General features: G+C 37.1%; 2 protein-coding genes and 1 pseudogene across 2 annotated transcripts; 1 reads left to right on the top strand and 2 right to left on the bottom strand.

Annotated features, from left to right (window-relative positions):
* Nucleotides 1-6305: 6305 nt before the first annotated feature.
* On the top strand, nt 6306-7706 carry LOC133722514 (probable membrane-associated kinase regulator 4; annotated as a pseudogene).
* Nucleotides 7707-11729: 4023 nt separating this feature from the next.
* LOC133721463 (ankyrin repeat-containing protein At5g02620-like) lies at nt 11730-14746 on the bottom strand. The gene is made up of 4 exons (XM_062148086.1): nt 14492-14746; nt 13594-14160; nt 12916-13325; nt 11730-12759 (listed from the first exon to the last, which is right to left on the bottom strand). The coding sequence occupies exons 2-4, from the start codon at nt 13931-13933 to the stop codon at nt 11875-11877; spliced, it is 1635 nt and encodes a 544-aa protein (XP_062004070.1). The 5' UTR covers nt 13934-14160; nt 14492-14746; the 3' UTR covers nt 11730-11874.
* Nucleotides 14747-19026: 4280 nt separating this feature from the next.
* On the bottom strand, nt 19027-22285 carry LOC133719930 (ankyrin repeat-containing protein ITN1-like). Its single transcript, XM_062146122.1, has 4 exons — nt 21999-22285; nt 21322-21909; nt 20457-20866; nt 19027-20217 (listed from the first exon to the last, which is right to left on the bottom strand). The coding sequence occupies exons 1-4, from the start codon at nt 22033-22035 to the stop codon at nt 19396-19398; spliced, it is 1857 nt and encodes a 618-aa protein (XP_062002106.1). The 5' UTR covers nt 22036-22285; the 3' UTR covers nt 19027-19395.
* Between the last annotated feature and the right edge of the window lie 4047 nt (nt 22286-26332).

Raw genomic sequence — 26332 nt, 5'->3', positions numbered from 1 at the left:
TTTGAGAACTGGCACATGAAAAGAAAAGGAAAAAAACAGAAATGGGTTTTTCTCAAATTAAAAGGCAAAGAACAAAGTTTACACTATGATCAAGCTCAGTTTCCAAATCCATGGTGGGTTGTCTCAGCAATCGATTGAATTGAAAAAAGTATTTGATCATTGCCCAAAACACCTTCTGTAATATATACTATGAGAGATTGAAAGGCACTCTTGAATTGAGAAGAAAGACGAATTAAATTGTTATTTATAGTAACTTTTCTGAATTCTTGATGAGATTTTCTTTTTTCTCTATCAGTCAACAAAACCCAGTTGCAGGTCTACCCCTTCTGAGAATATGAGTTCAAGAACGTTGTGCATGCACTGATGCACATAGTATTTCCTTAATTAAAGTTTGGAGAGATAAAGATGGTTTCTCAATTTAGGGGGGTGTATTGTATATGGAATTAGTGGAACTTTTAAAGAAATCTATGAAATTTAAAAGTCTGGGTGTATTCAATATAGACTTTTAACAATCCATGAAAGTCTTGAGGTATTCAATTAGGATTTTTAAAGACTTCATGAATTCCACCAAAATCTAGGGATATTCAATTAAGACTTTTAAAAATGAATAAAAGTACAGAGATATTCAAAATATCATTCATACTTATGGAATTAGAAAATCATGGATAATCATGGACTTTGTAATGTTAACTATACATACCAAACTCCAATAATTTTCCAGCCTCCAGACCAAAGATTTCAAAAAGTCTATCAAAGTTTCCTCTTCAAAAAAAAAAAAAATGGTCTATCAAAGTTCTTCTCTCTAGGCACGAACAAGTTTGTCCTTCATCATCTCTTTTTTTTTTTTTTTTTTGATCAAATAAGAACTTCATTAATAAAAACGAAGATTACAATGAGAATGGGAGATAAAAGCTTCAACCGAAACTTTCCCCACTTTAGACGTCAAAATGGACATCTATACTGACGCACTGTTGAAGCCAAACTAGGCCCCAACTCCAAACATACTAAAAAACTTAACTAAAATACTAAACTGGCACCAGACAAATTGGCAGAAACAACAAAACGTGTTGGAGCAGATTCAGCCAAGAACACCAACTCCCACCCAGAATCCACTTGGCCAGCAAATGATCGACCAAGCCAACACTCGTCGTTGCTTCGAACCCGATCAAGGGGATTTCTGGACAGTCAGACCTAGGACTAAAGAACACCCAACACCGTTATCCCACCACTACTCCAAAGCACCATCACTTCCAACCCAAATCCTGACAGGAAAGACCTCCTAGAAAGCCATCATCTCTCTTTCTTAATTTTTAATCTTTTATGATATCAACCTTTTTTGATACCCAACATGTTCATTGTAGTTGTTGAATGTGATTTTTGTTTTTTGTTTTTTGTTTTTTTTTCAATTGTGATACTTCGAACCCTAATAGCAATAAAAATGATTTATAAAACCCTAAAACTCAAATATGTGGTCTAACCCTAAGACCTTGAACCATACTAAATTTTATCTTATTAATTAATTATTCTCATTAATTTGAATTTATATTATGGTTCAAAAAAAGGTTGAACAATTGAATTTCAATTGATTGATTATAGATCAAGACATTGACCAATATTGCTACAATATATGTTAATAATCGGCGAAAACAAAATTGATGAGAATAATTAACTATAAACATAAAGTGATCTATATTGTATATTTATGTTGTTGGGAGATTATGAATGAGAACAAACTCGCTAGACAGATTAACAATCATTTATTTGAGTCAATTTCTATTAGAAGATACTGGAGCATTGAAGAGACAACAAGTTATTATTTTGTTTTGTGTTTGGGCTGCATTTGTTTTTTTGTTTTTTTTTTTTTTTTTATATTTTGTACATCCTAGGAAATCTGTAGAAGTCATTCATAATAAAGTATATAGATTTTCATGAATCAATAAAAGTCTGTTGCTAAAATCAATAGTTTTAAGAAATCCATAACAGTCTATCAACTTTTTAAAGAGTCTGTGGACTTTTTAAAAAGTCTGTCATTGAAAAAAAATCTGCACAAATTCAAATACAATACACCCCCTTAATTATAAATAATATAAAATCTATGTTAGACAATAATTAAACCATCAACGATGGACAGAAGATATGCATGTCAAAGATGATGATGGAATATGGTTGTCAGAGAGCTTTAACTCTTAAAAGTGGAAAAACCAAGTGGGAATTGCCAGAAGCTTTAACTCTGCAATGACTTATACATATCAGTTTCATGGCGTCCCCAGTAAACCAATTATGCACAAAGCATGGGAGCTATAATTTGATCAATCATGTGCTCAGTATACCACTACTGATTTACTCGAGCAGCTCTTCAGAATAGAACCACGTGACCTCTTCCTCTGTCTCGTGTAGGCACGTGGTTACTACCATCGCCGGCAGTGAGCTTCCACCGTACGTTATTGTTCCTTTTTATGCTGCAGAGAACGCTGCCCATGGCTCCAATTCCATTCCCAAATAGTATTTACAACCATGTAAACAAGAAAATGAAAACAAATAAGGGGAAGTCAACTAGTCAAGGGTGGCAAATGTATGACACGACACGACACGGCACAATAACAAAATAGTACATGATTTTTATAGGGTGGTGCTATTCACACATCCATTTTCTATTACTTTAATTCAATTTATTTTTACAAATTACCCTAACTACCCTCCTTTGCAATTCTGATTATTTTTTTTCTTTTTTCTATTTGGCAAGTCAATCATGAACCAATTTTTCATCTAAATTGCAAAGTTTGTCCTCATACGAGTAGGAGGGGTAAGATGCATGCTTTACTCCTTTGTTGTCTGGGGTTCCAATATTGCACCTAGCAGGGGCGTAACCAGGATCTGAATATGGATTGGGCTGGATTTAAGTGCATAAAAATTTTGCAAGCTCGTAATGGGGCTTGGGAGAGATGAAATTAGAACTTAGAAGTACCTTATGTAGATGTGGGTGATCTGGAGCTAATCGGGTTGGAGGAACTGACGAACTGATGAACTCGGTCGGAGGAGCTGAGGATTAGGAACTGAGGTGAGGAAGTCAGGAAGAAGAACAACCGAACAATGTCGGCTACTTTCTGGTAAAGGAAGGATATAATTATTAGATGTGTATATATAATATATATAATTTTTTTTTAAAGTGGGCTACTATCAGTACTATTGGCAATATACCTATACTTGGGCCTTTTTCTCCTTGATTATGGGTTGGGCTATAGCCCAACCAGCCCTGTGACTGGTTACGCCACTGGCACCTAGCTTATTAAAGTTTCTCGTTTCTTATAGATTGGCAATAAGCCATTTTCAAACGCAGTCTGCAAATTTGGAAAATTTTTGGGCACAAAAATAAAAAATAAAAAATTGGAGTAGAGTTCAAAATTAATTGAACAAGGCTTATCTGAAGGGTTAGACAAATGCAGACACACGCATAATCAATGGTATGCAACTCTTAATATAATGTATTTTAGATAATTGTATTGAAAGAACACTCACCGGCCCATAAATAAAAGTTCAACTATTAGGCTGAAAAAAACACTAGACTTTGGAATATTATTGCCGGTATGTAACAAGTAGATCCTAAGCAATAATATCTCAAATGTTGCAAATAGCATCCAAAGAAAATACAATAGCACTTCAGTCAAAAGATTGTTGTTATGTAATGGCACTACGAATCTGCAACAAAACATAAACAAAAAGAGCACAATGTTACTCAATGCAGAGTTTTAGAATGGATATCATTAGTCACATAAACTTTCTTGATTACTTCCTTATCGCTCAAAACTTAACTTTGTGCAAAATCTGAAGATCCTGATCAAATTTCTGATGTAAGGAAAAAATTTGAATCATCAACCCTACATAAGATTTTAAGAACATTAGCTAATGACTTAGAAAAACAGTTTACCTCATTAAAATCGTCAACGTTCAGGAAGCAACAAAGGTGCTTCTCATCATTTTAGTTAATACTGCAGTTGCCCTGCAAAAGTAAATAAGACAAAACACTCAATTTCCTTGATTACTTCCTCATCACTCAAAACTTAACTTGTTCATGCTAAATCTAAATTTGCTTGCTCTGCCATAATTGAACTTCAAAGCATCACAATAGAGAGATGGAATGACTATGCTAGAGAAGTTTTTGATGGAAAAGAAAAGAAGGAATCATAAAGAGTGTTGAAGTCCTCGTCTGTGGGAAAATGAGGGTTTAGAATTTGGCGATGATTGACTTGCAAAAAAAAAAAAATAAATAAATAATAATCAGAATTGCAAGGGACGGTAGTTAGGGTAATTTGTAAAAATAAATTGAATTAAAGTAAAAGAAAAATAGAGGGGGTGTGTGAATAGAGAAAATGAGTGTGTGAATAGCACCACCCTTTTTATACGATAAACATGTGCTAGTATTATATAAGGAAAATGATTATTTTTTATTTTTATTTTTTTCACATTTCATATGATGAGTGAACCTGCTTGTTCACCCCACTTTTAACATAATTCAAGTCGATTGTTCTTGAAATAGATGAAGTTTTGGTTCTGAAATGTCTTTTTACTTAGAGCAACTCCAACAGCTTCCCTATAATTTTTGTATTATAGAGAAGCAAAAATCAAAGTTTTAGCCTCTTTTTCTTCTCCAACTCCAACAGATTTCCTATTTTACAGCAATTTCTAATTCTTCCATAAAATTTTAGAGATTATTGTAAATTTAAGGAATTTGGTTTTCTCTTTCCTCACTATCTCTAAAATGGGGAATCTGTTGGAACAAAAGAGGCTCAGTTTTCTCTAAAATAGAGAAAAATTAAAATATGGGGAAACTGTTGGAGTTGCTCTTGAAATTGGACATTGTGGATTTGTTCTAGTGAGGTCAACAGTTGAAGCTTTAAAAATATGTTTTTTTTTTTTTTGAAAGGAGCTTTAAAAATATGTTTAGGTTTACCATGATCTTTCCAACATTTTGACTAGGTCAGAATAAGGACACCAACACACATTAATACATATGATGATAGCCCATGTTAGATTTGGAGATATACAATAAATTTTTCTTCTCTGTTTCTCAAGAAAAAAAAAAATGAACTCAAAAAGGAAAAAGTCTCTGTCTCCCTTCCCATGATTATAGAATAGTGAGAGTTGCAGAAAACCACATTTCGAGAAGTGGGTTTTTCCCCCAAAGTAAAATAGAAAAACAAAAAATGGGTTGGATTTTTTGGATTTTTCAAATTCAAATTTTGGTTGCAGGGAGGCTAGTGGAGGGTTGCAGAAGAATCACAAAATTACATATGGAATTGGCATATGCTTCTAAACATAAGGTGCATTATTTTGAATAGAGGTTTGTTCCTATAATCCAAACCAAGCCATGTTCTTCCAAAAAAAAAAAAAAAAGGGTCAGAAAACTAAATTATATACTCCTATTCAAATAAATAAGTTGAATTCTGTTGTTTCCTGGATCTCATATATAGTAGCACTTGGTCTTTGTCCTAGAACATAAAATATGGGTTCAATCTTTTCAGTAAACTGAATAGGAAGCAGAATAGTGCATATCATAAATTTCAGATTAGATTCTAGCTGAGATTTTGCTTTGGTTCTATGTACTTTCACTTTCTTAACACTGTATCATAATTCGTAAGATAGCTAGGGTATATATGTTACTTACATTGAAACTCACAATAAAAACAGCAGCACTGCTTTGTCAACATCTCTTGTAGTTAGTGGGAGAGAGTCTAAAGCCTCTGCACAGACATTTTAAAGATCCAAGTTCATGGTACTTGATAGTTGATAAGAGTGGATGAGGAATAAGAGAACACATAGATGGGACTGTTCGACATATGTCACCCACTATTTGATTCAATGGTTTGAACTTTGAACTCAATGTAAGCAACTATAAGACAGGATTAAGGGAAATTAATATATATGTGCTTCTAAGTTCTAATGTGTTTGTGTCCAAAATGTTGTTTTGGAGCTTGAGTTGAGCTTTTTGGGTTGGAATCAATGTTGTTTAAGGGTTTTCTTGAAACAAATATCAAATAGAAATCTAAAACAACACGTATCTTGAAAAGAAAAGAGAAAATCTGAAGTCTAGGTTTTGTGACTTTACAGTATGGAAAAAAGTTCATACTTTTTTACTTTCTGTATTCTAGTCCTTGGAAGTACTCAAGATATGCAAATAAAAAAATAAAAAAATAAGAGAGATTTTGGTTCTATTATTTATAATTCAAACTACATAACATCTTTGCTTTAAAGGTGCTGTGTGCCTCACCAAGCTCTTCTCCCCATAAGCATCTTCACACAATACACATTACACAGACATACAAAACAAACACAGAGAGAGAGAGAGAGGGTTTCACATGAGAATGGCCAGAAACCAAGCTTCAAGTGATCATCAAACGTCAGATGAAGACTACATAGACATGGAAGTAAGTTCTTCTTCCTCAAACTTCTTCTGTTATTCCATTAGCTCTAGTCCACCACAAACTAGAGAGTTTGAGTTCCAAATGTCTTCAGTTCCTGACCATGACAAGCAGTCCACTACTTCTCCAGCTGATGAGCTCTTCTACAAAGGAACACTCCTCCCTCTTCATCTCCCACCTCGCTTGCAAATGGTCCAAAGTATCCTCCAAACCTCAAACAGTACCAAACTTGATACCAAAACCCAACAAGCTATTGAACAAAGCTTCAACCTTCCCTTCATCAAAAGCTCTAGAACTGCTCCCAACACTAACACAAGTACCCCATTGGATAGGTCCTGCAATATCTCACCCTCAGAGTCTTGCAGAGTAAGTAGTGAGCTAAACCCCGATGATTATGTCTCTGAATGGACAGAAGAAATGAGTGTTTTCATTGGTGATGATCCTTCAAAAAAATCTAATTGGTCAAAAAAGCTGAAGCAAATAAAGCAGTCCATTTTGAGTCAAAAGCTCAAGGCTTCAAGGGCATATGTTAAGTCCTTGTTCAGTAAGTCCACTTGTGCAGATCATGAGTACTCCTCAGCCAAGTCAGCAAGCAATGCAGAACCAGAAAATGGCTCAAAAGGTAACAAGGATTCCTTAAACAAGTACATGAAGATGGCAAAGAAGAATCCATTTGGGAAAATTGACAATGGGAGATATCAGATTTCAAGTACTACTCTCATGAAGAGCATTGAGAAAGAAATGGCTGAGGAAAATGCCAACACAAATCACAGAAAGTCATTCTCTGGGGCATTTCAACAACACTCAATGTGTTCCTCAACAACTTCATCTGTTTCTTCTTCTTCATCTTCTTCCTTTTCATTTAGTTCAAGTGGGTTCTCAGATTCACAGTTGCTCAAGAGGAGTATCAGTGCAAATTCTGAGATTGAGAGCTCCATTGAAGGAGCCATTGCTCACTGTAAACAGTCACAGCAGATTGTGGGTGTGAAGAGACAGTTTGTGGGTCAAGAGACACCAGGATTTGCCCAATGCCACATCCAAAGCCATGCGAGAGACACACATGATTGCATTATAGGATTGAGGACTTGAGATGGTTCCCACTACCAGTTTTCTTACTTATGTTTTGAATTTGGGCTTCATTTAGTGAAGTATGATGTACAGGCAGTACTGTTAGACTAAAACCTTCAATCATTAGATGATTTACAGTTCAAATCAGAAAGTCTAAACCCACTTTATGTGGTTTAAGTTTTGTAGCTATTTGAGTTTGAATCAAACAGTGTTTGGTTTGATTATTGTTATTGGTTAATATAGTACATTGCTGTTATTATCCAGTGTGCCAAATAGTTTACTAAGGTATCTTTAGATTCTCAAAGCTTTTGCCTTTGTTTCCACAATAGCAACTACTACACTCTTTAAGATATCTTAAGCATAATACTTAAAATTTTGTTAAGAACCCATTAAAATTATGAAAGTAATATGAGTTTCTGCTGACAATAAAAAATTACATAAAGATTTTCTGCTTTTTGTTAAGAGTAAAAGAGAAAGTGAAGTCTGTTATTAACACAACTAGTACAAGCACCCAAGTTATGGAAACCTTTTTCTGCAAAGTGAGCAAAACTTTCTGGTGGAGATTGGGTACTGGAAAACTAGATAGCTAGGTCTTTGTCCACACTAGCTACTTTAATGTAGGTTTCTTTTACAAACTGCTAGATTCTCAATGAAGGAACCAGACTTTATGTCCATCATCATTATCATCATCATCCTTTTAGTTGAACTTGTATCTACAAGAACTGTGGCTGAAATTATTCTAGACTTCTAGACACTGCTGCGTGAAAGTTATCCATATATCTTTTTCTGCCCTGAAACTGAAAGTCATGAATTTCCCAAATACAGATGGACCTCATAATCAAGAATAAAAAGTTCCAATCATATCACCCAATTTGTATCTTACCAAAAACAAGTAAAACTGTCAAAAGTATTATGTTATAATTTAACTGCAATGAAAAATATAATTTGATTTCTAATAGTTGTGCTCACAAAATGTTCCCTGTCTACCTCTACAGAGCATCCAAGGACTATTCCATGCACTAGAAACCAAAACAAATTAAAGAAATTGTAACAGCAATGTGACACCTAAATTATTATTAAAGAGAGATTGAAAATGGTAGTTTTCAGACCAAGAACAATTTAGCATTCCATTTATGTTCTTTTTGATTGTGACTAAGCATTCATCTTGTGAAAATCTGTCTGCTAGATTTTTGACAGGACTAACTAAGAAAATTGATGTAGAATACTCATTTGTAGAGCACTAGGAGATGCATACAATATAAGAAACTAAGATCCCCACCATTACCATCAACATTTTTGTCTATTCCAAGAAGAGAAGATAGGCCTTGTGTGTCCAGAAAGTTCTGTAAATGAGTTATGTTTACCTATATCACATAGCATATATAATGCATAGGCGATACAAATTACCAATATGATCAATTTCCAAGAAGGGTTTCAGGATATGTGATTATAAGTAAAATAAGGCTGTTTTATGATAATAGACCAGTATGGGCCCACTAAACCCAGAAAAGAAAGGTTTAATCATAGCTATAGACTTACAGAAACTAGAGGTCCTCATACAAATGGTCTGATATCATAAGTTTGGGCCGCCGGAAAAGACACAAGACCAAATGTTTGATATGTGATGAGTAGCGATAGAGACTGAACCTTGTGTTTTGAGAAGTACATAACGATTTTTAGAATCACAGAAGTAGTTTACACTTTACAGTATTTACTCAAAAAAAAAAATTTCTCCTCCTATGAAATGATATGCCTCACTATTAACTTGTCTAACCTTAAAAGAAACAATGGTCAATTACCACTCTATTAGTCTATTGGGTGAATTTCAACTCAGCTCCCAATCTTCAAAATCTTTCAAACTTGGGATCGGAGGGTTTAAACACTAACGATTTCGAAACCTTTGGTCTGACATTAAAAGTACTGAAAATTATATACTAATTGTTTTTTTATTTGTTGATGAATTGAGTGATAGCAGATGAACCTCTCTAACCAGGGGCGGAACTAGGATTCGTTACGAGGTCAGAACATAAACATAATATGGAGAGTTTAAAAGTCTTATTATTTTTTTACTTTAAAAAATCTGTTAATTAGAGATTTTTTTTTAAATAAGATTAGAGATGTTTTTAAGTTAAAATATTATTAATTTGTTAAGTTAACTCTTTTCTTTTCTCATTTAAATATGTTTGGTAAATGCATCTCACTGTATTGTATTGTGAGTGGACCAAGGACTTGGGGGGGGGGGGGTTCTAGTTAATTGAATATGGTTCATATTTCATATCCAATTTGATTAGCTACTTTTTGCTCTATGAAATTGAATCTGCAGAAATATCTTGGGGGGGGGGGGGGGGGGGGGGTCCAGACCCCTGCATCCATTAACATGGTTCCGCCCCTGTCTCTAACACTTAATTTATTAATTTAAAAAAAGGTAAATGACAACGGCTGGGACCTAATCAAAATCTCTGGAAGAAATAAACGAAAACGAACAAGTTAAAGAAATCTAAGCGGAAGACCCAAAATATCACTCTCATAATACGAAAAGATAAACACAGGAGGCACATCCCGCCATACATACTTGCTCCAATAAAGATGTTACATGATTAGCTAGAACATATGCTACCTTATTCCCTTCTCTAAATATGTGTGAAGATTTGAAGTTCATTTGTGAAATCCTGTATAACCAATTTAACCAACATACTCGAAGTTGCCAAGGCTTGAAGGAGAGTGAATATAATCAAATCATATCAAATTTGCATCCAATCAATCACCCATCATAACGAATATAAATGATTTAAGGAAATATAGCGTAAATGTCACAAACAATCCCCGAAGTTTGGGCTATTCAACACTTTAATTCCAACATTCTAAAACTATCACATTGATACTTCAAAATTAATTCTGACATATTTTTAGTACCTCCGTTAATAACAACATTAACTCTTTTTTGCCAAGGACATTTTCGTCTTGCCATCTCTCTCTCTCTCTCTCTCTCTCTCTCTCTCTCTCTCTCTCTCTCTCTCTCTCTCTCTCTCTCTCTCTCTCTCTCTCTCTCTCTCGATCTCGATCTCGATCTCGATCTAGATAACACTGATCACTAACTAAAAATTAGAAAAAAAAGGCAAGCATAAATAGTACTAGTATATAATGGCATGTTCACCTAAGGACTACTAAAAATAAAAAATTGAAAACCAAGAGAGATTCCCGTGATCCTTACCCTACCCGCAATCGAACGCCCGTTGTACGTCTTGATCTTTGATTCAATCGGCTTAATCTTGCTTATGTTTTGTTGCCTTTTGAGTTAGATGTTTTTTTTTTTTCCTAAAGGGGTCTTGGTTTCATGTCCCCCCCTTATCTACTATCTTTTTTAATTAATAAATTATTTTAATTGCCAAAAAAAAAAATGGCATGTTCACCTAAGGACTACTATATGCAAAAAAATAAATAATTAGGATAACTACTAATTAACTAACTTAAGAGAGGGAAAGATGAAAAATGCCGTTAGAAACAAATAAGGGTTAACAGTGTTATTAACATATGGTACTAAAGGAATGTCGATGATTAATTTTGAGGTACCAATAATAATTTTGTAGAATATTATGAACTAAAGTGCCAAATGACCCAACCTTTGAGAATTGTTTGTGATAAAAACTCGGAAATATTTCACTTATCATGTCCTCGCTAACTTACATGACCACCTGTAAAATCAGAAAAATATATATTTTTTGGACGAGTAAATCAGAAAAAGATTGCAGGGAGGGAAAATTATTTCTCCTTTTTATCTTGTATACCTCTTTTTAGAGAAAGGACCAAACAGACAGTACAGACTCCTGTGCACATCAAACAATTTGTTCCCTCTAATTTTAAAGCGGAAAGGCAGATACTTTTCTCTTCAAAAGAATTCAGCATAGTGGTCCAAATATGAGTTTTGATCTCCCTCCACAATTATTCTACTATGTCAATTCTACATATTTTGAGTGATCATCTTTATGGTAATTATGATATTTTTTATAGATACTCAAATCTTAACATTGACAATTACAAAAAATGACCGTCTTTATTAATTCTTTTGATATTAGTTGCTAAAGAAATAATAGCCAAAAAGAGTCATTTCTATGAATCAGCATGATTGTGAAAGAAGAACTCTTTAATTTGGGAAACTATTAGGGCCCAAAAAATTGATCCTGGAATTTGGGAAGCTACTCCAGAGGGTATGCCATTGCCATGGTTATTGATTTAAGGCGCAACATATCTACTGATAACCCAAACTAGTTGGGTAACAAGTTTTTCTCCTTAATCAATATACAAATTATTACCAGTCTATGCTGTTACATGCTTGACTGGCTGTCCTTGTTAGATGCTTAATCGAATATTGTATGTCATAACATGAGCTGTATCAAATTGCATACACTTTCTTCTTCTTAAACTCAGTGTTGATAAGCTCAGAGTCTGACATCACTGAGAAAGACCCAGAATGTGAGTGTGACCTAGTGCTCATTGATGATCTCCGAGTGATGCTACGAAGTTTTGAAGCCTCAATTCTCTGCACAACCATCCAATAACACATTGTTCCCAATGTCATTCCCATAATCACTGTACCTATACCTGTTACCCCAACAGCCAACCATTTCTCTTTCTCTCCGACGATTACATAAGACAGTGCAAGAAATGCAACCGAAACCATCACACAAGCCATCCACATCAGCTTGTTTATAACTGTCATCAGTTTCTCTTTTTGCTTCCTCTCTATAACAACAATAGAAGTCTGAACCACCACTACAGCCAATGATATGAAGAGTGCAAAAGAATCAAAGATGAAGAAGACTATGAACCCGGCTTTTGGGGCAATGTTTGCTTCTCCAGGAGAGTATCCAGGTGGAAGATCATTGGGGTATTGGCCTGGGACAGTGAAAATTGCAGCAAAGGCAACGGTGGCAATGAGGACAGCCACAACAGTGGTGGAGTTTATTGCGTTGTTAAGCCCATCTGAGTGCATTTTGCTGAGCCGTTTTACCATACCATGTACTTGCTTTCGTGTATGTCGTGTTTGCTTGATCTGGTCATGCACCTCATGTTTTATGTCACTGACAGTTTGTTTGAGCTCTCGGTTTGCGATTATGGTTGGTGGTTTCATGGATTTGGCACTTTGAATGCCTTTCTCTTCTAGAATGGCAGCAATCACAGATTGCCCATTTTTCTGTGCAGTGTCAAGAACAGTTTCACCAGAGTTGTTAATGGTACTTGTGGCAATTCCCTTATAACCCAACAGCTGCTGAACAATCTGCAAAAGATAATACATGGTAGAATTTGTTATTTCGATATTATGAGATGTTATCATTCTTATACACATAAGAAACAGTTAGAAGCTTAGTCCATGTCTTAAAACATTTGTAAGAATGTTCTTTCAGATTATAAATCAAAAACCAACTTTCAGTACCTGAGCTCGACCCTTCCGGGTTGCTATATGCAAGGCAGTGTTGCCCTTGTTATCCATCATATTTATCATAGAAGGATCCGCTTTTGCGAACTCATCCACCAGCTCAACATTCTGTCCCTTAACTGCCATATGGAGAGCTGTCTGCCCCTTCTTATCCTTTCTCGTTGCAATTTCAGGTTCTTTTCTCAAGAGTGCCTTGACGACATCTAAATGCCCATTTCTTGCTGCGGAATGAAAGGCGGTTTTTGCATTGCTTCTTGCTATGGTCAGCAAGCTGCAACCATTCTCCAAAAGGAAATTTACTACTTCAATGTGACCCTGCGCTGCTGCGGCGTGCAATGCTGTGGTGTTTGTTTGATCAACAGTCATTGAAAGTTCTGGTATTGCCTTCATGAAAACCTTCAATACCTCTGAAACACGCCAACAAAACAATGACTTTTAATATGATTTTCCCCAAACAAAACATGCTATTAGATGATTTCCAATTACAATCATGGTTTACCAAATTTGTTCAGATTTCTACATAAATCACATATGAAAACATGAGGTTATTAACTTTATGCAATCACCAGAATAGCTTTAACATCATGTTAGGATAAGAAACAAGATTATATAATACGCCAAGCAAGCATATCACAGATAAGGTAACAAAACTTTGAAACATCCATAGAGACTTACCCAAGTGACCTTGCTTGGAAGCAATGTGAAATGCATCACAGCCATTTCTAGCTTTGATGCTAGCTAAACCAACATCACAGTACTTGATCATTTCCTTCACCAAATCAACATAGCCACACTCAGCCGCCACATACAAGGCGGTTTCACCCGAGTGATTCTGCTTCATCAACACTTCATTCAACTCTGCATCCCCACCATTTGAGATGATTTCTAACACCAATCCCAAATTTCCTGCTCTTGCAGCCAAATGCAAGGGGGCATCTTCGCGCTTCCCTGTCAACTGCTTTGTCATCTTCTTCTCGCAGAAGCTTTGCTGCCTCACAGTCACAGGTGCTTCCATACTTCAAAGAAAATTCCCCAAGAGTTCCAATCCAAATTCCTCCCTAAAATTTAATCAAAAGTTCCCCTTTTCACCATGAAGGCCTCAATCAAAGTCAAGGAAAGAGCACACCAGAAAAATCAATTTGTGAATGATGAGGATAAGATTATTCAGATGATTCCATGAATTTGCACGTGGGAAATCTGGAGGTTTGATTCCTTGATTCCCATTACTCACTCTGACATCTTCTGCACCCAAACAAAACAATTCCAGTATTAAAATAAAAGCTAAACTGTCTAACTCTCTCCTTGTCTCTCTTAATATTTATAATACACATTGTTATTCATCATCCATCAGTGTTACTACTCATTAGTCATTACAAGAGTGCAAAGAGAAAAGAACAAAAGAGGTGAGGCTATACAAAGTTGAAACCGTGTTTACTGTTTGAAAACCAATCATGTGCAGCCATCCAATAAAACTATAGTTGAGCACCAAGTTTAACAAAAATACAAAACCACAATTGTTGAACTAATTGATAAATAAATAAGTGAACCTTGAAACGTAGCATGAACTACTTACTGATCTTGTGCTTGTGGGTTCAAAAATGAAGAACTTCTTGCTTGGCCAACGAAGAAACTGAGATAAACAACCCAAACAACCAAACTGAAACACTTGAAAACAGAGAGAAACTAGAATGAAACCGAGTGTAAAAAGGGTACAGCCCAAAACTTGAAGTTCAGTGAACCAGTGGAGGATGAGGTAACCACACTTTGCAAAAGATGATGTTGACAGGGCACTAGGAAGAGGTCGGTTTACTGTGCACTCTGTAGTAACCAGCTTCCTTGCAATAATGATTGTGTTTCACTCGTTTTATCATGTTGGGCTGTTTTCAAGTTTTGGACAATAGCCACTCATGTTTTACCACGTCAGCATCAGAAAGTGGAAACTAAAATGCACAAGAGTAGTTATTCCCTTCCAACCAAAAAGAGTAACTTGTGCCTACCACCTCATTGCTTAAATCACCAAGTCGCCTAATAATGAGAGATAATCACATGATTGTATTCAACCGTTGACAAGAAAAACATGTTCAAACTCGTCATTAACTACCAACATGTTATCCGAGATTCACACCATGCTTCAATGTGATAAATAGACATGTGCAGTTCATACACATGATATGTAACCGAAATTTTACAATTAAGTTTTGACAATTCGTTACCTCAAGAAAGTCCACGTAAGAACGATACATCATTGAAGAGATTATTTATTATACAAAAAAAGTAATACAAATAGTTATTGTTTCAATAGTATTTCTTGTGGAATTCTGCAATAGGTCCAAAATTAAAATCAACGAAATAAGAAGTAAAACTATGATTGGATTATCCGGCGATGCATTAATTGTGGCCTAGTATCAATAATGATGTTGGCATAGAGATAAATTGTGGGTTAATTAGAATAAAAACGAAGCATTGACTCGGGCATAAGATAGGGCAAGACGGCAAAGTAGGATATATAATGAAAGAGGAAGAAGGAAGCTCACGGCCCCTTGTGTTTTTAGCTTTCTGGGAACCACGTTGGCTTTTAGCCTCTAGTACTCGCAAGTCATATACCGAGACAAAAATGATAGCATCATCCTCGAACAGCGTTACACGCCTTCTGTTTTTCTTTCTTTCTTTGGTCAAGAATGAAGATGCTAGGCGGCCCATACGCTTCTTCTTTATCCGGTCATTTAACGAGCCTTAAAAATTTTGTAACAAAAGAAAAAAAAAAAAAAAAAAAAAAAAGAGCCTTAAAAATCTTCCCACAGGAAAACAAATTTGCTTCATTAATATCCATGGTAATTCATAAATATTCTGCTAGAAGTGTTTATGAATGTGACAGAAAAATTTACGATATATTAATGTATAAATACATTAAAAATATACTATCTTTTTATAGTGATAGACTAACTTAATGTATAAACAACCTTGAAATCATGCGCATTATAAATCATGCGTGCCCATTATATGAAGCCGTGTCTAAAGCACTTTTAGATAAGGGTTTTTTACTTCAACAGTGTCTGAACTCTTCGAGGACTTTTGAAATGATACCTGAACTTTCAAAGTTATCAATGTGATACCTGGACTCATTTTTTTGTATCAACGTCGTACCTGCGGTCGATTTCCGTCACAGAACCGTTAGCTATGACCACGTGCTCAGCACGTGAGGCACTTAATGAGGTTAAAAGACTAATTTACCCTCAAAAGTATATACTTCAACAGTGTCTGAACTCTTCGAGGACTGTTGAAATGATACCTGAACTTTCAAAGTTATCAATGTGATACCTGAACTCATTTTTTCGTATCAACGTCGTACCTGCGGTCGATTTCCGTCACAGAACCGTTAACTATGACCACGTGCCCAGCACGTGAGGCACAAAATAAGGGTAAAAATGACCTTTCCCACTTCTTTTAGTTCTTCACGTGTCATGTCGTACCTTCAGTTCTTCTTCTCCATTTCTATTTCCTTTTTCATCTGCAAAATGCAATCAGATGGGATGATGACATTTCCTAGAAAAATGCAAAACTTGAATCCAATTCTCTGATGGACAGACACCGCCGGGGACTCCATCTCGTCGGAGTTCTCCAAGCACAACTTGCTCGACGGCTTTGCTTCTCTTAATTTATTGCAGGCCGGAGCGGTGTAGACGGTTTCATGACTCTTGGCCTCCAGATCTGAGACTTGGAATTTACTTGAGATTTCAGACAGAGGGATCAGATAGAGAGATAGAGAATATGGCCGGCGGCAATCCAGACCTTCTTGGGCAGCTTGCCGGAGATATGACTGAGGCGGGCCACGCCGTCGTGGCACTCGGCTTCCTCACCACAACTAACATCACAGCATAAGTTCATGAATTTCAAAAATAGTCCGTGTCTTTGTAATTGAATCAAAATCTGCAAAAGTGAAGGAGACTGAGAGTCTCTATCTTTCTCTCTCTCAACAGCGGCGAAAAGGCGAAGGATGGTGATGATGGGAGAAAACCCAAAACTGATTTTTCCGCGACTACGTGTCTGTGTATAACTATATCTATCTGTATATGATATATCGAACAATGGGGCAATGTTCATTTCACTGATTCCAGCTTCTAATCAATTTGTCCAAAAAAAAAACCGGCCTTTGGTTATTTGCGGCTGTAATATCAGTACTTGGTGGGAGCATCGGACGAGGTACTCCGGCGAGGCAATCGACGGCGGTCGGGGCGGGTGAGGAACAATCTGAGGGTTTTACGGCAGCGGAGGTGGATGACGGGGCTGGCGGATGAGTTGCGCGTGGGGCTTCAGGCGACGACGGGGCATTGAGTGGCGAGGAGCTTGAATTTTTGCAAGGTAGCCATATCGATCTAGCTGAGTTCAATGTGGTTGTAGTCAGGTAGTTCTTGGAAAGGGTTGGGTGGTTGAGAGAGAAGGTGAGATTTGATTTGCGGCCATGGCTTCCAATCGGAGGGGACAAATCAGAGGGAAGAAGACGTCAAAAAAGAAAAACAAGAAAGAAAAAAAGAAACAAAGAAAGCAAAAAAAATAAAAAACAATATTTTTGAAGGTAAATTAGTCTTTTAACCTCATTAAGTGCCTCACGTGCTGGGCACGTGGTTATAGTTAACGGTTCTGTGATGGAAATCGACCGCAGGTACGACGTTGATACTAAAAAATGAGTCCAGGTATCACATTAATAACTTTGAAAGTTCAGGTATCATTTTAAAAGTCCTCGAAGAGTTCAGACACTATTGAAGTAAAAAAACCCCGTGAAGAACTAAAGGAAGTGGGAAATGTCATTTTTACCCTTATTTTGTGTCTCACGTGCTGGGCACGTGGTCATAGTTAACAGTTCTGTGACGGAAATCGACCGCAGGTATGACGTTGATACGAAAAAATGAGTTCAGGTATCACATTGATAACTTTGAAAGTTCAGGTATCATTTCAAAAGTCCTCGAAGAGTTCAGACACTGTTGAAGTAAAAAACCCTTTAGATAAATACGGTTGCCTTCTCTAGCATAAATAGGTGAAAAGTATTTCTAAACTTAGAACTAACCACCCAACATTATTGAAATGAATAATCATTTCCAAGAAGATCAAGTGGCTCACTTGTTAATTGTTATAGCGAGCACACGGATAGATCTCCTGTAGACCACACCATGTGATGCACCTGGTTCTTCTGGTTGCAGATCGAGGACCCATAATTGACTAATGAGAAAATTAACCACAATAACTTTAAGCAGAAAGAACATTGCAGCTAGCAAGGGAGCACCAAATATTCTCTTGCTGTCAGCACAGCCAACACAATCATAATCAGATGAAAATGGCTCGAAAATACAATGGCTTATCTCTTCCATGAAGTGGATTTCTGGACATCAACAGTTGCATTGATTTGTTGGTAGCTTAGATCCCACATAAAACATGTGCAACTCAAGAAACTCAATCGAATAATTCCTGCCAATTACTGGAAGAACTAAAACAAAGTCCACTTACGGATTTCGAAAAGCACTTGATACGTCTAACCTTGAATTCCATCTTCTGCCAACAAATAAGCGGAAGGTGTTAATGCAGTAGTGCTTCCACAGTGCATATGTGAAAAATATGCCACTTGAGCTACACGATCACCATCCACCAGATTTGTTGGACCAAAGCAAGTCGATCATCATTTGTCCTGATAAATCAGAAAGGTGAAAAATGAGCAATGCGTACGCATCCCAATAAACTCAAGTACAGAAGGAAGAAGTACTAATGAAATCATAATTCCAGGCCACTCTTTATTGTTCGTCATCTCTTTCCCTTTGTTTCTATTGAATCATACAAAAGTTATTAGTGTGAATCGAGTATTACAAACTTGATATATATATATATATAGAGAGAGAGAGAGAGAGAGAGAGAGCCAGAGACTTGCATGGAACAAATTCGGTGTATAATCTATATAAAGTAGTGTAATCCACCATAGTAGCCAGAGACTACCATATCGGCATATATCGTATGCACAAAATACAGTGCTTTCAGATTTTTTTCGACTCATCAGATACATTCTCTTTTGTCAGTCAAATGTGTCAAGTAAAGTCACATCCAAAATTGTGATCAACTAACTAATATTCAACAAGCCACTATCTATTATCAAATATATATGTATAGATATCACCAGCAATGAAACCTATACAAGTTACAAATCAAGATTGACACCGTGCATATACCATACAATATACAGATGATATATCACACTAGCTCCCTTTGAAGATGTGAGGTCGCCATTAGTTTCGCTCCAAACTTATATAACCCTTGAGGCACCCAAATTAAAATTCCTTCCAAAAGATCCACTCATTGACGCTATTAGTATAATTTCAATGGCCACTCATTTTGTTACACTATAGATAAGAACCTCACTGCTCCCATTTTGGTTTTCTTCTTCATGTATAAAAAGTCAGACATTGAACCACAGGCTAGTTCGAAAGAACAAATCTATTAAAGGGCCATAACACGATTCACTTCTGAACCAGAGTCTGAGTGCAAGGAGGATCCAGTCCTTGTAAGAAGCTTCTCTCTCTTTCTCAGTCTACGAATCTTTTTGGACTTTATCACAAAATATGTCATGATACAAAGAACGGCTGAAATTATAATCCCTCCTATAACTGTGATAAAGATTGCAGCCCACCGATTATGTCGACCAACCACTATATATGCTGCAGAAATAAATGCTACTGTAGTGGTCATAGAGGCCAACCACATCGCCTTATTAATCACTGTTATAACCCTCCTCTCAGTCTTCGTCTCCCCCCGAATAAGGGTGATCTGTACCACGACAACAGCCAATGCTACGAAGAGTGAAATAGCATTAAAAAAATAAAACATCTTGAACGATGTAGTTGAAACCGCCACAGACTTCCCAGAATCTAAATCACCACCAGGTACAGTAAATATAGCTGCAAATGCTATTGTTGCGATGAGCGATGCAACCACTGTGACAGAGTTAGTTGCAATATTGACTCCTTCCCTTTGTAGCCTACGGATCTCCTTGGCAATTCCAGTAACACTCCGACTGGTCTTGCGGGCTTGATCCAGCTGAGTGTGGACATCTTTTTTTATAGCTGACACTGTGTTTCTAAGCTCATCTCTTGGCCGGTTAAGGTCCTGGGCTCGGAGACCACCATACTCAGTTAAGCTTTCCTTAATTGCCGTGGATTCTTCGGAGAGAGGAAGTGCTTCAACTATATCAAGGGGTGTTTTCTGTTCTCTTGTTAAAGCATTCACATTTGTGTCACGAAGGGCTAACAACTCATTTACTATCTGCAAGCATAATGAGATATATATATAAATTGCTAAAGATATTCACCTAGTCCGATACAAGTTACTCAATGAACAATGCAAAAACTTGGCATACAAAATCTTACATCACCTCAACCTAATGTGTATAGATCATATTTCGTGCAACGTTTAAGGAGACAAACTGAATAGCAAAGGAGCCCTTTATACAAGAATGCAATAAAGCCTAAAAATTGTGAAAATCCAGTAATGGAAATACATACCTCTGTTCTCTTCTTCCTCGTGGCCACATGTAATGCTAAATTGCCGAACTTGTCTGGGAGCATGACAAGAGCTGAATCTGTGTCAAGTAGCAACTTCACCACCTCACAGCTATGACCTTTTACGGCCATATGCAAAGCAGTCTGTCCTTTCTTGTCAATTCTTCTTACTAGTTGTGGATCCTTGTCAAGCAAAGCTTTCACAATATCTACATGGCCCTGCCGTGCCGCAAAATGCAATGCATTCTTACCATTGGATTTAGAAATTTCTACCAAGCTAGGATCATGATTCATTAACTCCTTAACCACATCTGTATGCCCTCTTGTAGCTGCAGCCACAAGAGCTGTTGCATTTGACGGGCCAAGTGTTTTGCTAAGTCCTGGTTCATGGTCTAACAGGACCTGGATAATGGCTGCACAAAGCTAGTTAGTATGTATATATTTACAATCAGATCCAAAACAAAGCTTCAAGAAACGTAACACCAGCAACAAAAGACAAGCAAGTAGTGAGTAGTGAACGACAAGACATGCTTTCAAATAAGCAGAAAACCTACGGTCCCTGAATTTAAAACCAGTCCAGCCATGATTGTCAAGGACACAACACCAATCCAAGTCTAGTGTGAATAAGCTACCATTCTTGCCATTCTCCTTCTTCTCATAAAATGAATCAAGAAATGATGTAAACATAGGAAATTCATCTACAGTCTAACATGTAAGGACAATAGCAAGTAAACAAGTACCATTACAAGTCTGTTATGTATATGTAAACAAGTACCATTATGCAATGTATTCCATTTCAAACTTTCATAAGCACATAGACACCTAAATCAACAAATGATGATATAAAAGATTTGAAGTTTATGGTTACCATGGTGCCCTTGACTAGCAGCAATATGCAATGGATTGTAGCCGATCCTATTCTTCATGTAAATCCCCTCATCGGTGGTGAAAGGCAAGAGCTCCTTCACCACACCAAGGTGCCCCTTCTCGGCCGCGGCGAGAAGCGGCGTCTCTCCCAACTCATTGACCTCATTCACAACCGCAGACCTAATCTCAGCCACCTCCGCATCAAACTCAGCCCCACTCGTGGTCCCCATCATCTGTGCATCAATCTCGCCGATGATATGCTTCACGGCGGCGACGTCGCCCCGCTTCGCCGCCAGGTGGAGCTCCGTGTCATTGAAGCGGCCGGTCACCTGCCGCACGTACTTCTTCTTCTGATCCAAGCGGTTGCCGGAATTCGACATAACCAGAGACTTGCTGGAATTGGAAACCATCAGAGACTTGCCGGAATTCGAAACCAGCAGAGACTTGCTAGAATTCGAAACCAGCAGAGACTTGCTGGAATTGGACAAAAACGGCGCCAGCCTCGATGTGTGCGGTGACATCGGCGGCTCCGATCGAGTTCCCGGCGTTGAGGGCTCCAGCAGCCCCTTCTCCAGGTCCCTCTCACCTCCTGCTAACACATCATCATCGTCCATTAAACAACAATGCAATCATCATTTCCATTTCCGAGTTTCAATAAAAATTGAGAGATAATGTTACCTGCATCTTGTCCCGTTCTCAAACGGACATTCAGCATTTTTGAAAATTCGATCCCTTTATTTATTCGTTCATTATCAAGAAAGAAACGAAGACGCTGAATGTGGGGGAAACGAACAAATTCGTTAGGGTTTTGAAGGCGAGGAAGGAGCTGGTGCGTTGGGGGTGGCGGGAGGCCAACGACCGGAAAAAAAAAAAAAAATTATTTGGGGGGATTTTTCAAAATAAAATTGTAAAGAAATTGAGGTTGTTAGTTTTCTTTTTCTTTTTTCTTTTTTTTGTTGGTTTTTGAGTGAGAGGTCTGGAAGTTAATGCCAGGCGCGCCTACTATTTTTCGAAACCACGGGGCGCCACCGGGGTCAGAACGCTGCACCACTATACCAGGTTGCCCACGTCAGCCTAACTGATATTTTCCCTCCAAAGAGCGCGGGTGATTCCATACCGTAATAATTGTAGGCTTTTTGCGGGCCTATTACTTTTCATACTTTTTTTTATTTGTTTTTTTTTTTTTCCAGCAAATGATCATCATCTTACTCAGTTTGGCAATCCTCAAGAGCTATATATGTCGAGTCCAAATTCATTCTTTCTTTTTTGAACCCATGCTAAAGAATCCTTTCTATATCAGGAAAAGATTCCCAACTAGATGTACTACACTGCTCTACTAAATTGCTACAGGGTGAAGATAAAAACCGTGAATGGAAGGAATAGTGGCTGTAAAATCCTCGAACATCCCAATTCACCGAACGTAAAATTTCTAACTCCATCACCGATTGTAAATCTTCAGTCTTACATGAGGCTCTCTAGAATTGCCCCGTACTTGCGTGCTTCTCTGCTGCATGGTGCCCATGAATGCATTTATTAATTCTATGAAGTCTAAGTGTCTTAATCATTTGGTGATCGAAGAGCAGGTCGAAATTAATCTTTCATAATAGAGTACTTCAAGGGGATAACTTCGTACAAGTCTACAAGCAATTGCATACCTTGTGGTTTCAAGTGTTTCACAAAACCTTCTACATTCAGATTTTGCACTCCCACTACCTCAAAGCATCTTTAGCAGACTCTCTATTTTAGCTTCTAAGCTATTTTGGAGAGCATGTTTAGTTTTTGATATATTTTAGCAGCTGCACCAGACTTCTAAGTGGCTCTCCATTATAACTTTTAGCTATCTCGCTCTTAAATATAGAGAGCGAGATGAGGCTCTCTATAATTTAATACATTCCTTTTGAGTTATTTTATGTACTTGATAAATACATTTAAACTATTTAATCTTCACTTAAAAAATAATATAAATTTAAAACTAGCTAAAATAGATAGCAATGATACAGACGTATTTCTAAAGTAGCTAGCCAAAATAATTTTTTATCTACTTTGGCTAAAATTTGACTAAAAAATGGTTAGCATTGCTAAAGATGCTCTCAGATGACTAAATTGTTTTTAACATAAATTTATGAAATTATGCAAAATTAATTATCATACAGAAATCAGAAAAGTAAGCGGTTCTGATTCTTTCATTGACCCAAAACAAATTAATCACATGCAGCAAATTAGTCCTTGATTATTTCTAGCTAAATAAAATGAAACGGAAAATTTTCAAAAACAGTAATAGGCCCATTAGGAATTTCTATACATAAAGTTACAAATCGTAAACTTTATTAGTACATGAACTTATAACTCCGACCAACTTAAAAATCTTGAAATTTAGGATTCGTGTACAAATCGTTGGGCCTATTTTCAGGTACCTGTTAAATTTTTCCAAATAAAAACGTAAACTCAACTTCATCATTAATTATAAAAATGAAGAAATGTAGCTCACTAATTAAATTTCGAGGCAATCAACATGCATGTATATATTTATATGCATTACATAATGTATTTTATGAACTTATGCCAAAAGAAAAATACGTACCCTAGCCGGCCGTTTGTATATGTCATCCTCTTTTCTAATTTTTCTTATTTTTGTTATAGTATGTCATCGTCCAAAAAAGGAAAAGACGATGTCATCTCTCTTAGGTCTTTCTTTTTCTCTGGTCTTTCACCTCTTCATTTGTGCCTAGTGCCCCTTTTAATAGAACACACCAACTCCCAATGCCTGTTGTCTATAACTTACTCGGCAAGACGTTAAGTCATGGCACTTTGTGTTCCAAGTTGATTTGGGGGTTGCCGGCCGGTTTTGTAATGTTGTGATGGGGAATTCTGGGCTTGTCTAGGTGCGTTGGCGTTGAAAGACAAGCTAGGTTGTTGCTGTTTCTGGTAGTTGTGTCCGAGTTTGGTTCGCCAGTCTCGACTACTAAATTTATTTCTTGCTTTTGGATTAGATAGAATGGAACAACCTCTACGAAAAATATCGAGCAAAGCTCTCATGCTATATACCCTCCTTAGTGCATAATCGGGGGTTCCACCTTCTCTCTCACAAGCAAATCGTCCCCAATTAGATATGGTATCCGACATCTAGTATACAATGGTACGTACAGATAGATCCACTCATTCGACGTTCGATGCTCACTTATTCTAAACAAACATATAATACTATGACTAAACTTTGCATAGTACATAGGTAAAGTAAAAACAAAAAAGTTAAAGTTGGTACCACTTACGATAAAACACTTATGGTTTAATTGAATTTATTCTCCAGGATCCCAAATTCAAAAAACTAAAGAGCATAAGCGTGTTACCTTAGTCCACAGTTGGGCCCAAGTCCAAAGTTGAGCTCACTTCAACTTAGCCTCCCTAAACACTAAGGGCACCCAAGATCCTCTTTTGGGCTGTCCAAGTACTAAGGCGCCCCTCCTTGGCCCAACAGATTATTACCACCGTTCCAGCCACTGTCAACAACCCCATCAAGGCCACCACGGCACCACCCTAAGCACAGTGGGCACTGACCAAGACCAGGAGCCAAAACATAAGCTGCTGCCAGATTGCACCTTCTCCATCTTTACCAGCAGCAAGTTGGTGACACTCGCACCACCCATCACCACAGCAACCAGGAACAAAACCAATCCATTAGTAGGGTCAATCCATTAGTAGGCAATTCCATCAGTGGAAAATAATTTGCAATAGTTGTGAACTAATCAAACTAGACTAAGTTTTTTTTTTTTTTTTTTTTAACTAAATAAGTTATGTAATTTAACTAAGAAAAACATAAATCTCTTTCTAAACTAATAGATAATTAAGCAATAAATAAATAAAAATTATTCATCTATCTACAATTTAATAATCTCTCTAAAATAATTATTTTTTGTAATCTCAAGACTATTTATTTATTGTAAAAGTAAAATGACAATTGGAATTGGTCTACTCATTTAATTTCATAGCCCCTTTATATAGGGAGAGAATTACAACGGAAATATCAATTACAATGATGACATTAACTACTGATTGGTCCTTGATCCATGCTGATTGATGGTGATTGCTAATTACTTGATTCCTTCTCCGTCAATCACTTTGACGAAGGCACATAATGTGTTTTTCCTTTAACACTCCCCCTTGTGCCAAGTCAAAGATGAAATGGTGCATGAGTTGCTGCCTCACTAAAAACTTGGCCAAGTAACAATAAAAACCATGTGGGACAAAAAATACACCTTGGTCGAAGGAAAAGAGCACAACGCACCTTTTACATTTGAGGATGACATGTGTGTGTTAGACTCCCCCTAACGTCTACACCTCCCCCTAATCCTTACATTAATCAAGGGAGCTTGGAAAGTTTTCACATTCCTATGCTTTTCACATGTTTCTCAAATATGGCCTTAGGCAATGATTTGGTGAACAAATCTGCCATATTCTCCTCAGACCTTACTTGATTCACTTGAATCTTGAGGAGGGCCTGTTGTTGCTTATTGTAGAAAAACTTTAGTGATATGTGTTTTGTATTATCACCCTTGATATGCCCTAGCTTCATCTGTTCGATGCAAGCTGCATTATCTTTATTAATGCAAGTAGGCTCTTCAGTGGTAGAACTCAAACCACTAGTCCCTCGAATATGTGTGATGATAGCTCTTAACCATACACACTCACGAACCGCCTCATGTAGAGTAATGATCTCTGAGTGGTTCGAGGAGGTAGCCACAAGGGTTTGCTTGGTTGATCTCCAAGATATCTTCGTGTTCCCCTGGTAAATACATAACCAGTTTGGGAACGACCTTTATGTGGGTCAGAGAGATACCCAGTATCAGCAAAACCAACCAAAACGTCATTTGGCGTTTCGGTGTAGGGAGTGGCGCTTTCGCCATCAACATTTCCTTTAGGGATTGCAGTTCCATCTGCGGTCCCTCTTGTCTCTCTGTAGGGAAAGAACAGTCCCAAGTCAATGATTCCTTTTAGGTATCGAAAATGTTCTTGAT

Source organism: Rosa rugosa, chromosome 7 (assembly GCF_958449725.1).
Source record: "Rosa rugosa chromosome 7, drRosRugo1.1, whole genome shotgun sequence".
Taxonomy (NCBI): Eukaryota; Viridiplantae; Streptophyta; class Magnoliopsida; order Rosales; family Rosaceae; genus Rosa; species Rosa rugosa.
Note: the sequence above shows the minus strand (reverse complement) of the source record. Positions and strands in the feature narration are given on the sequence as shown.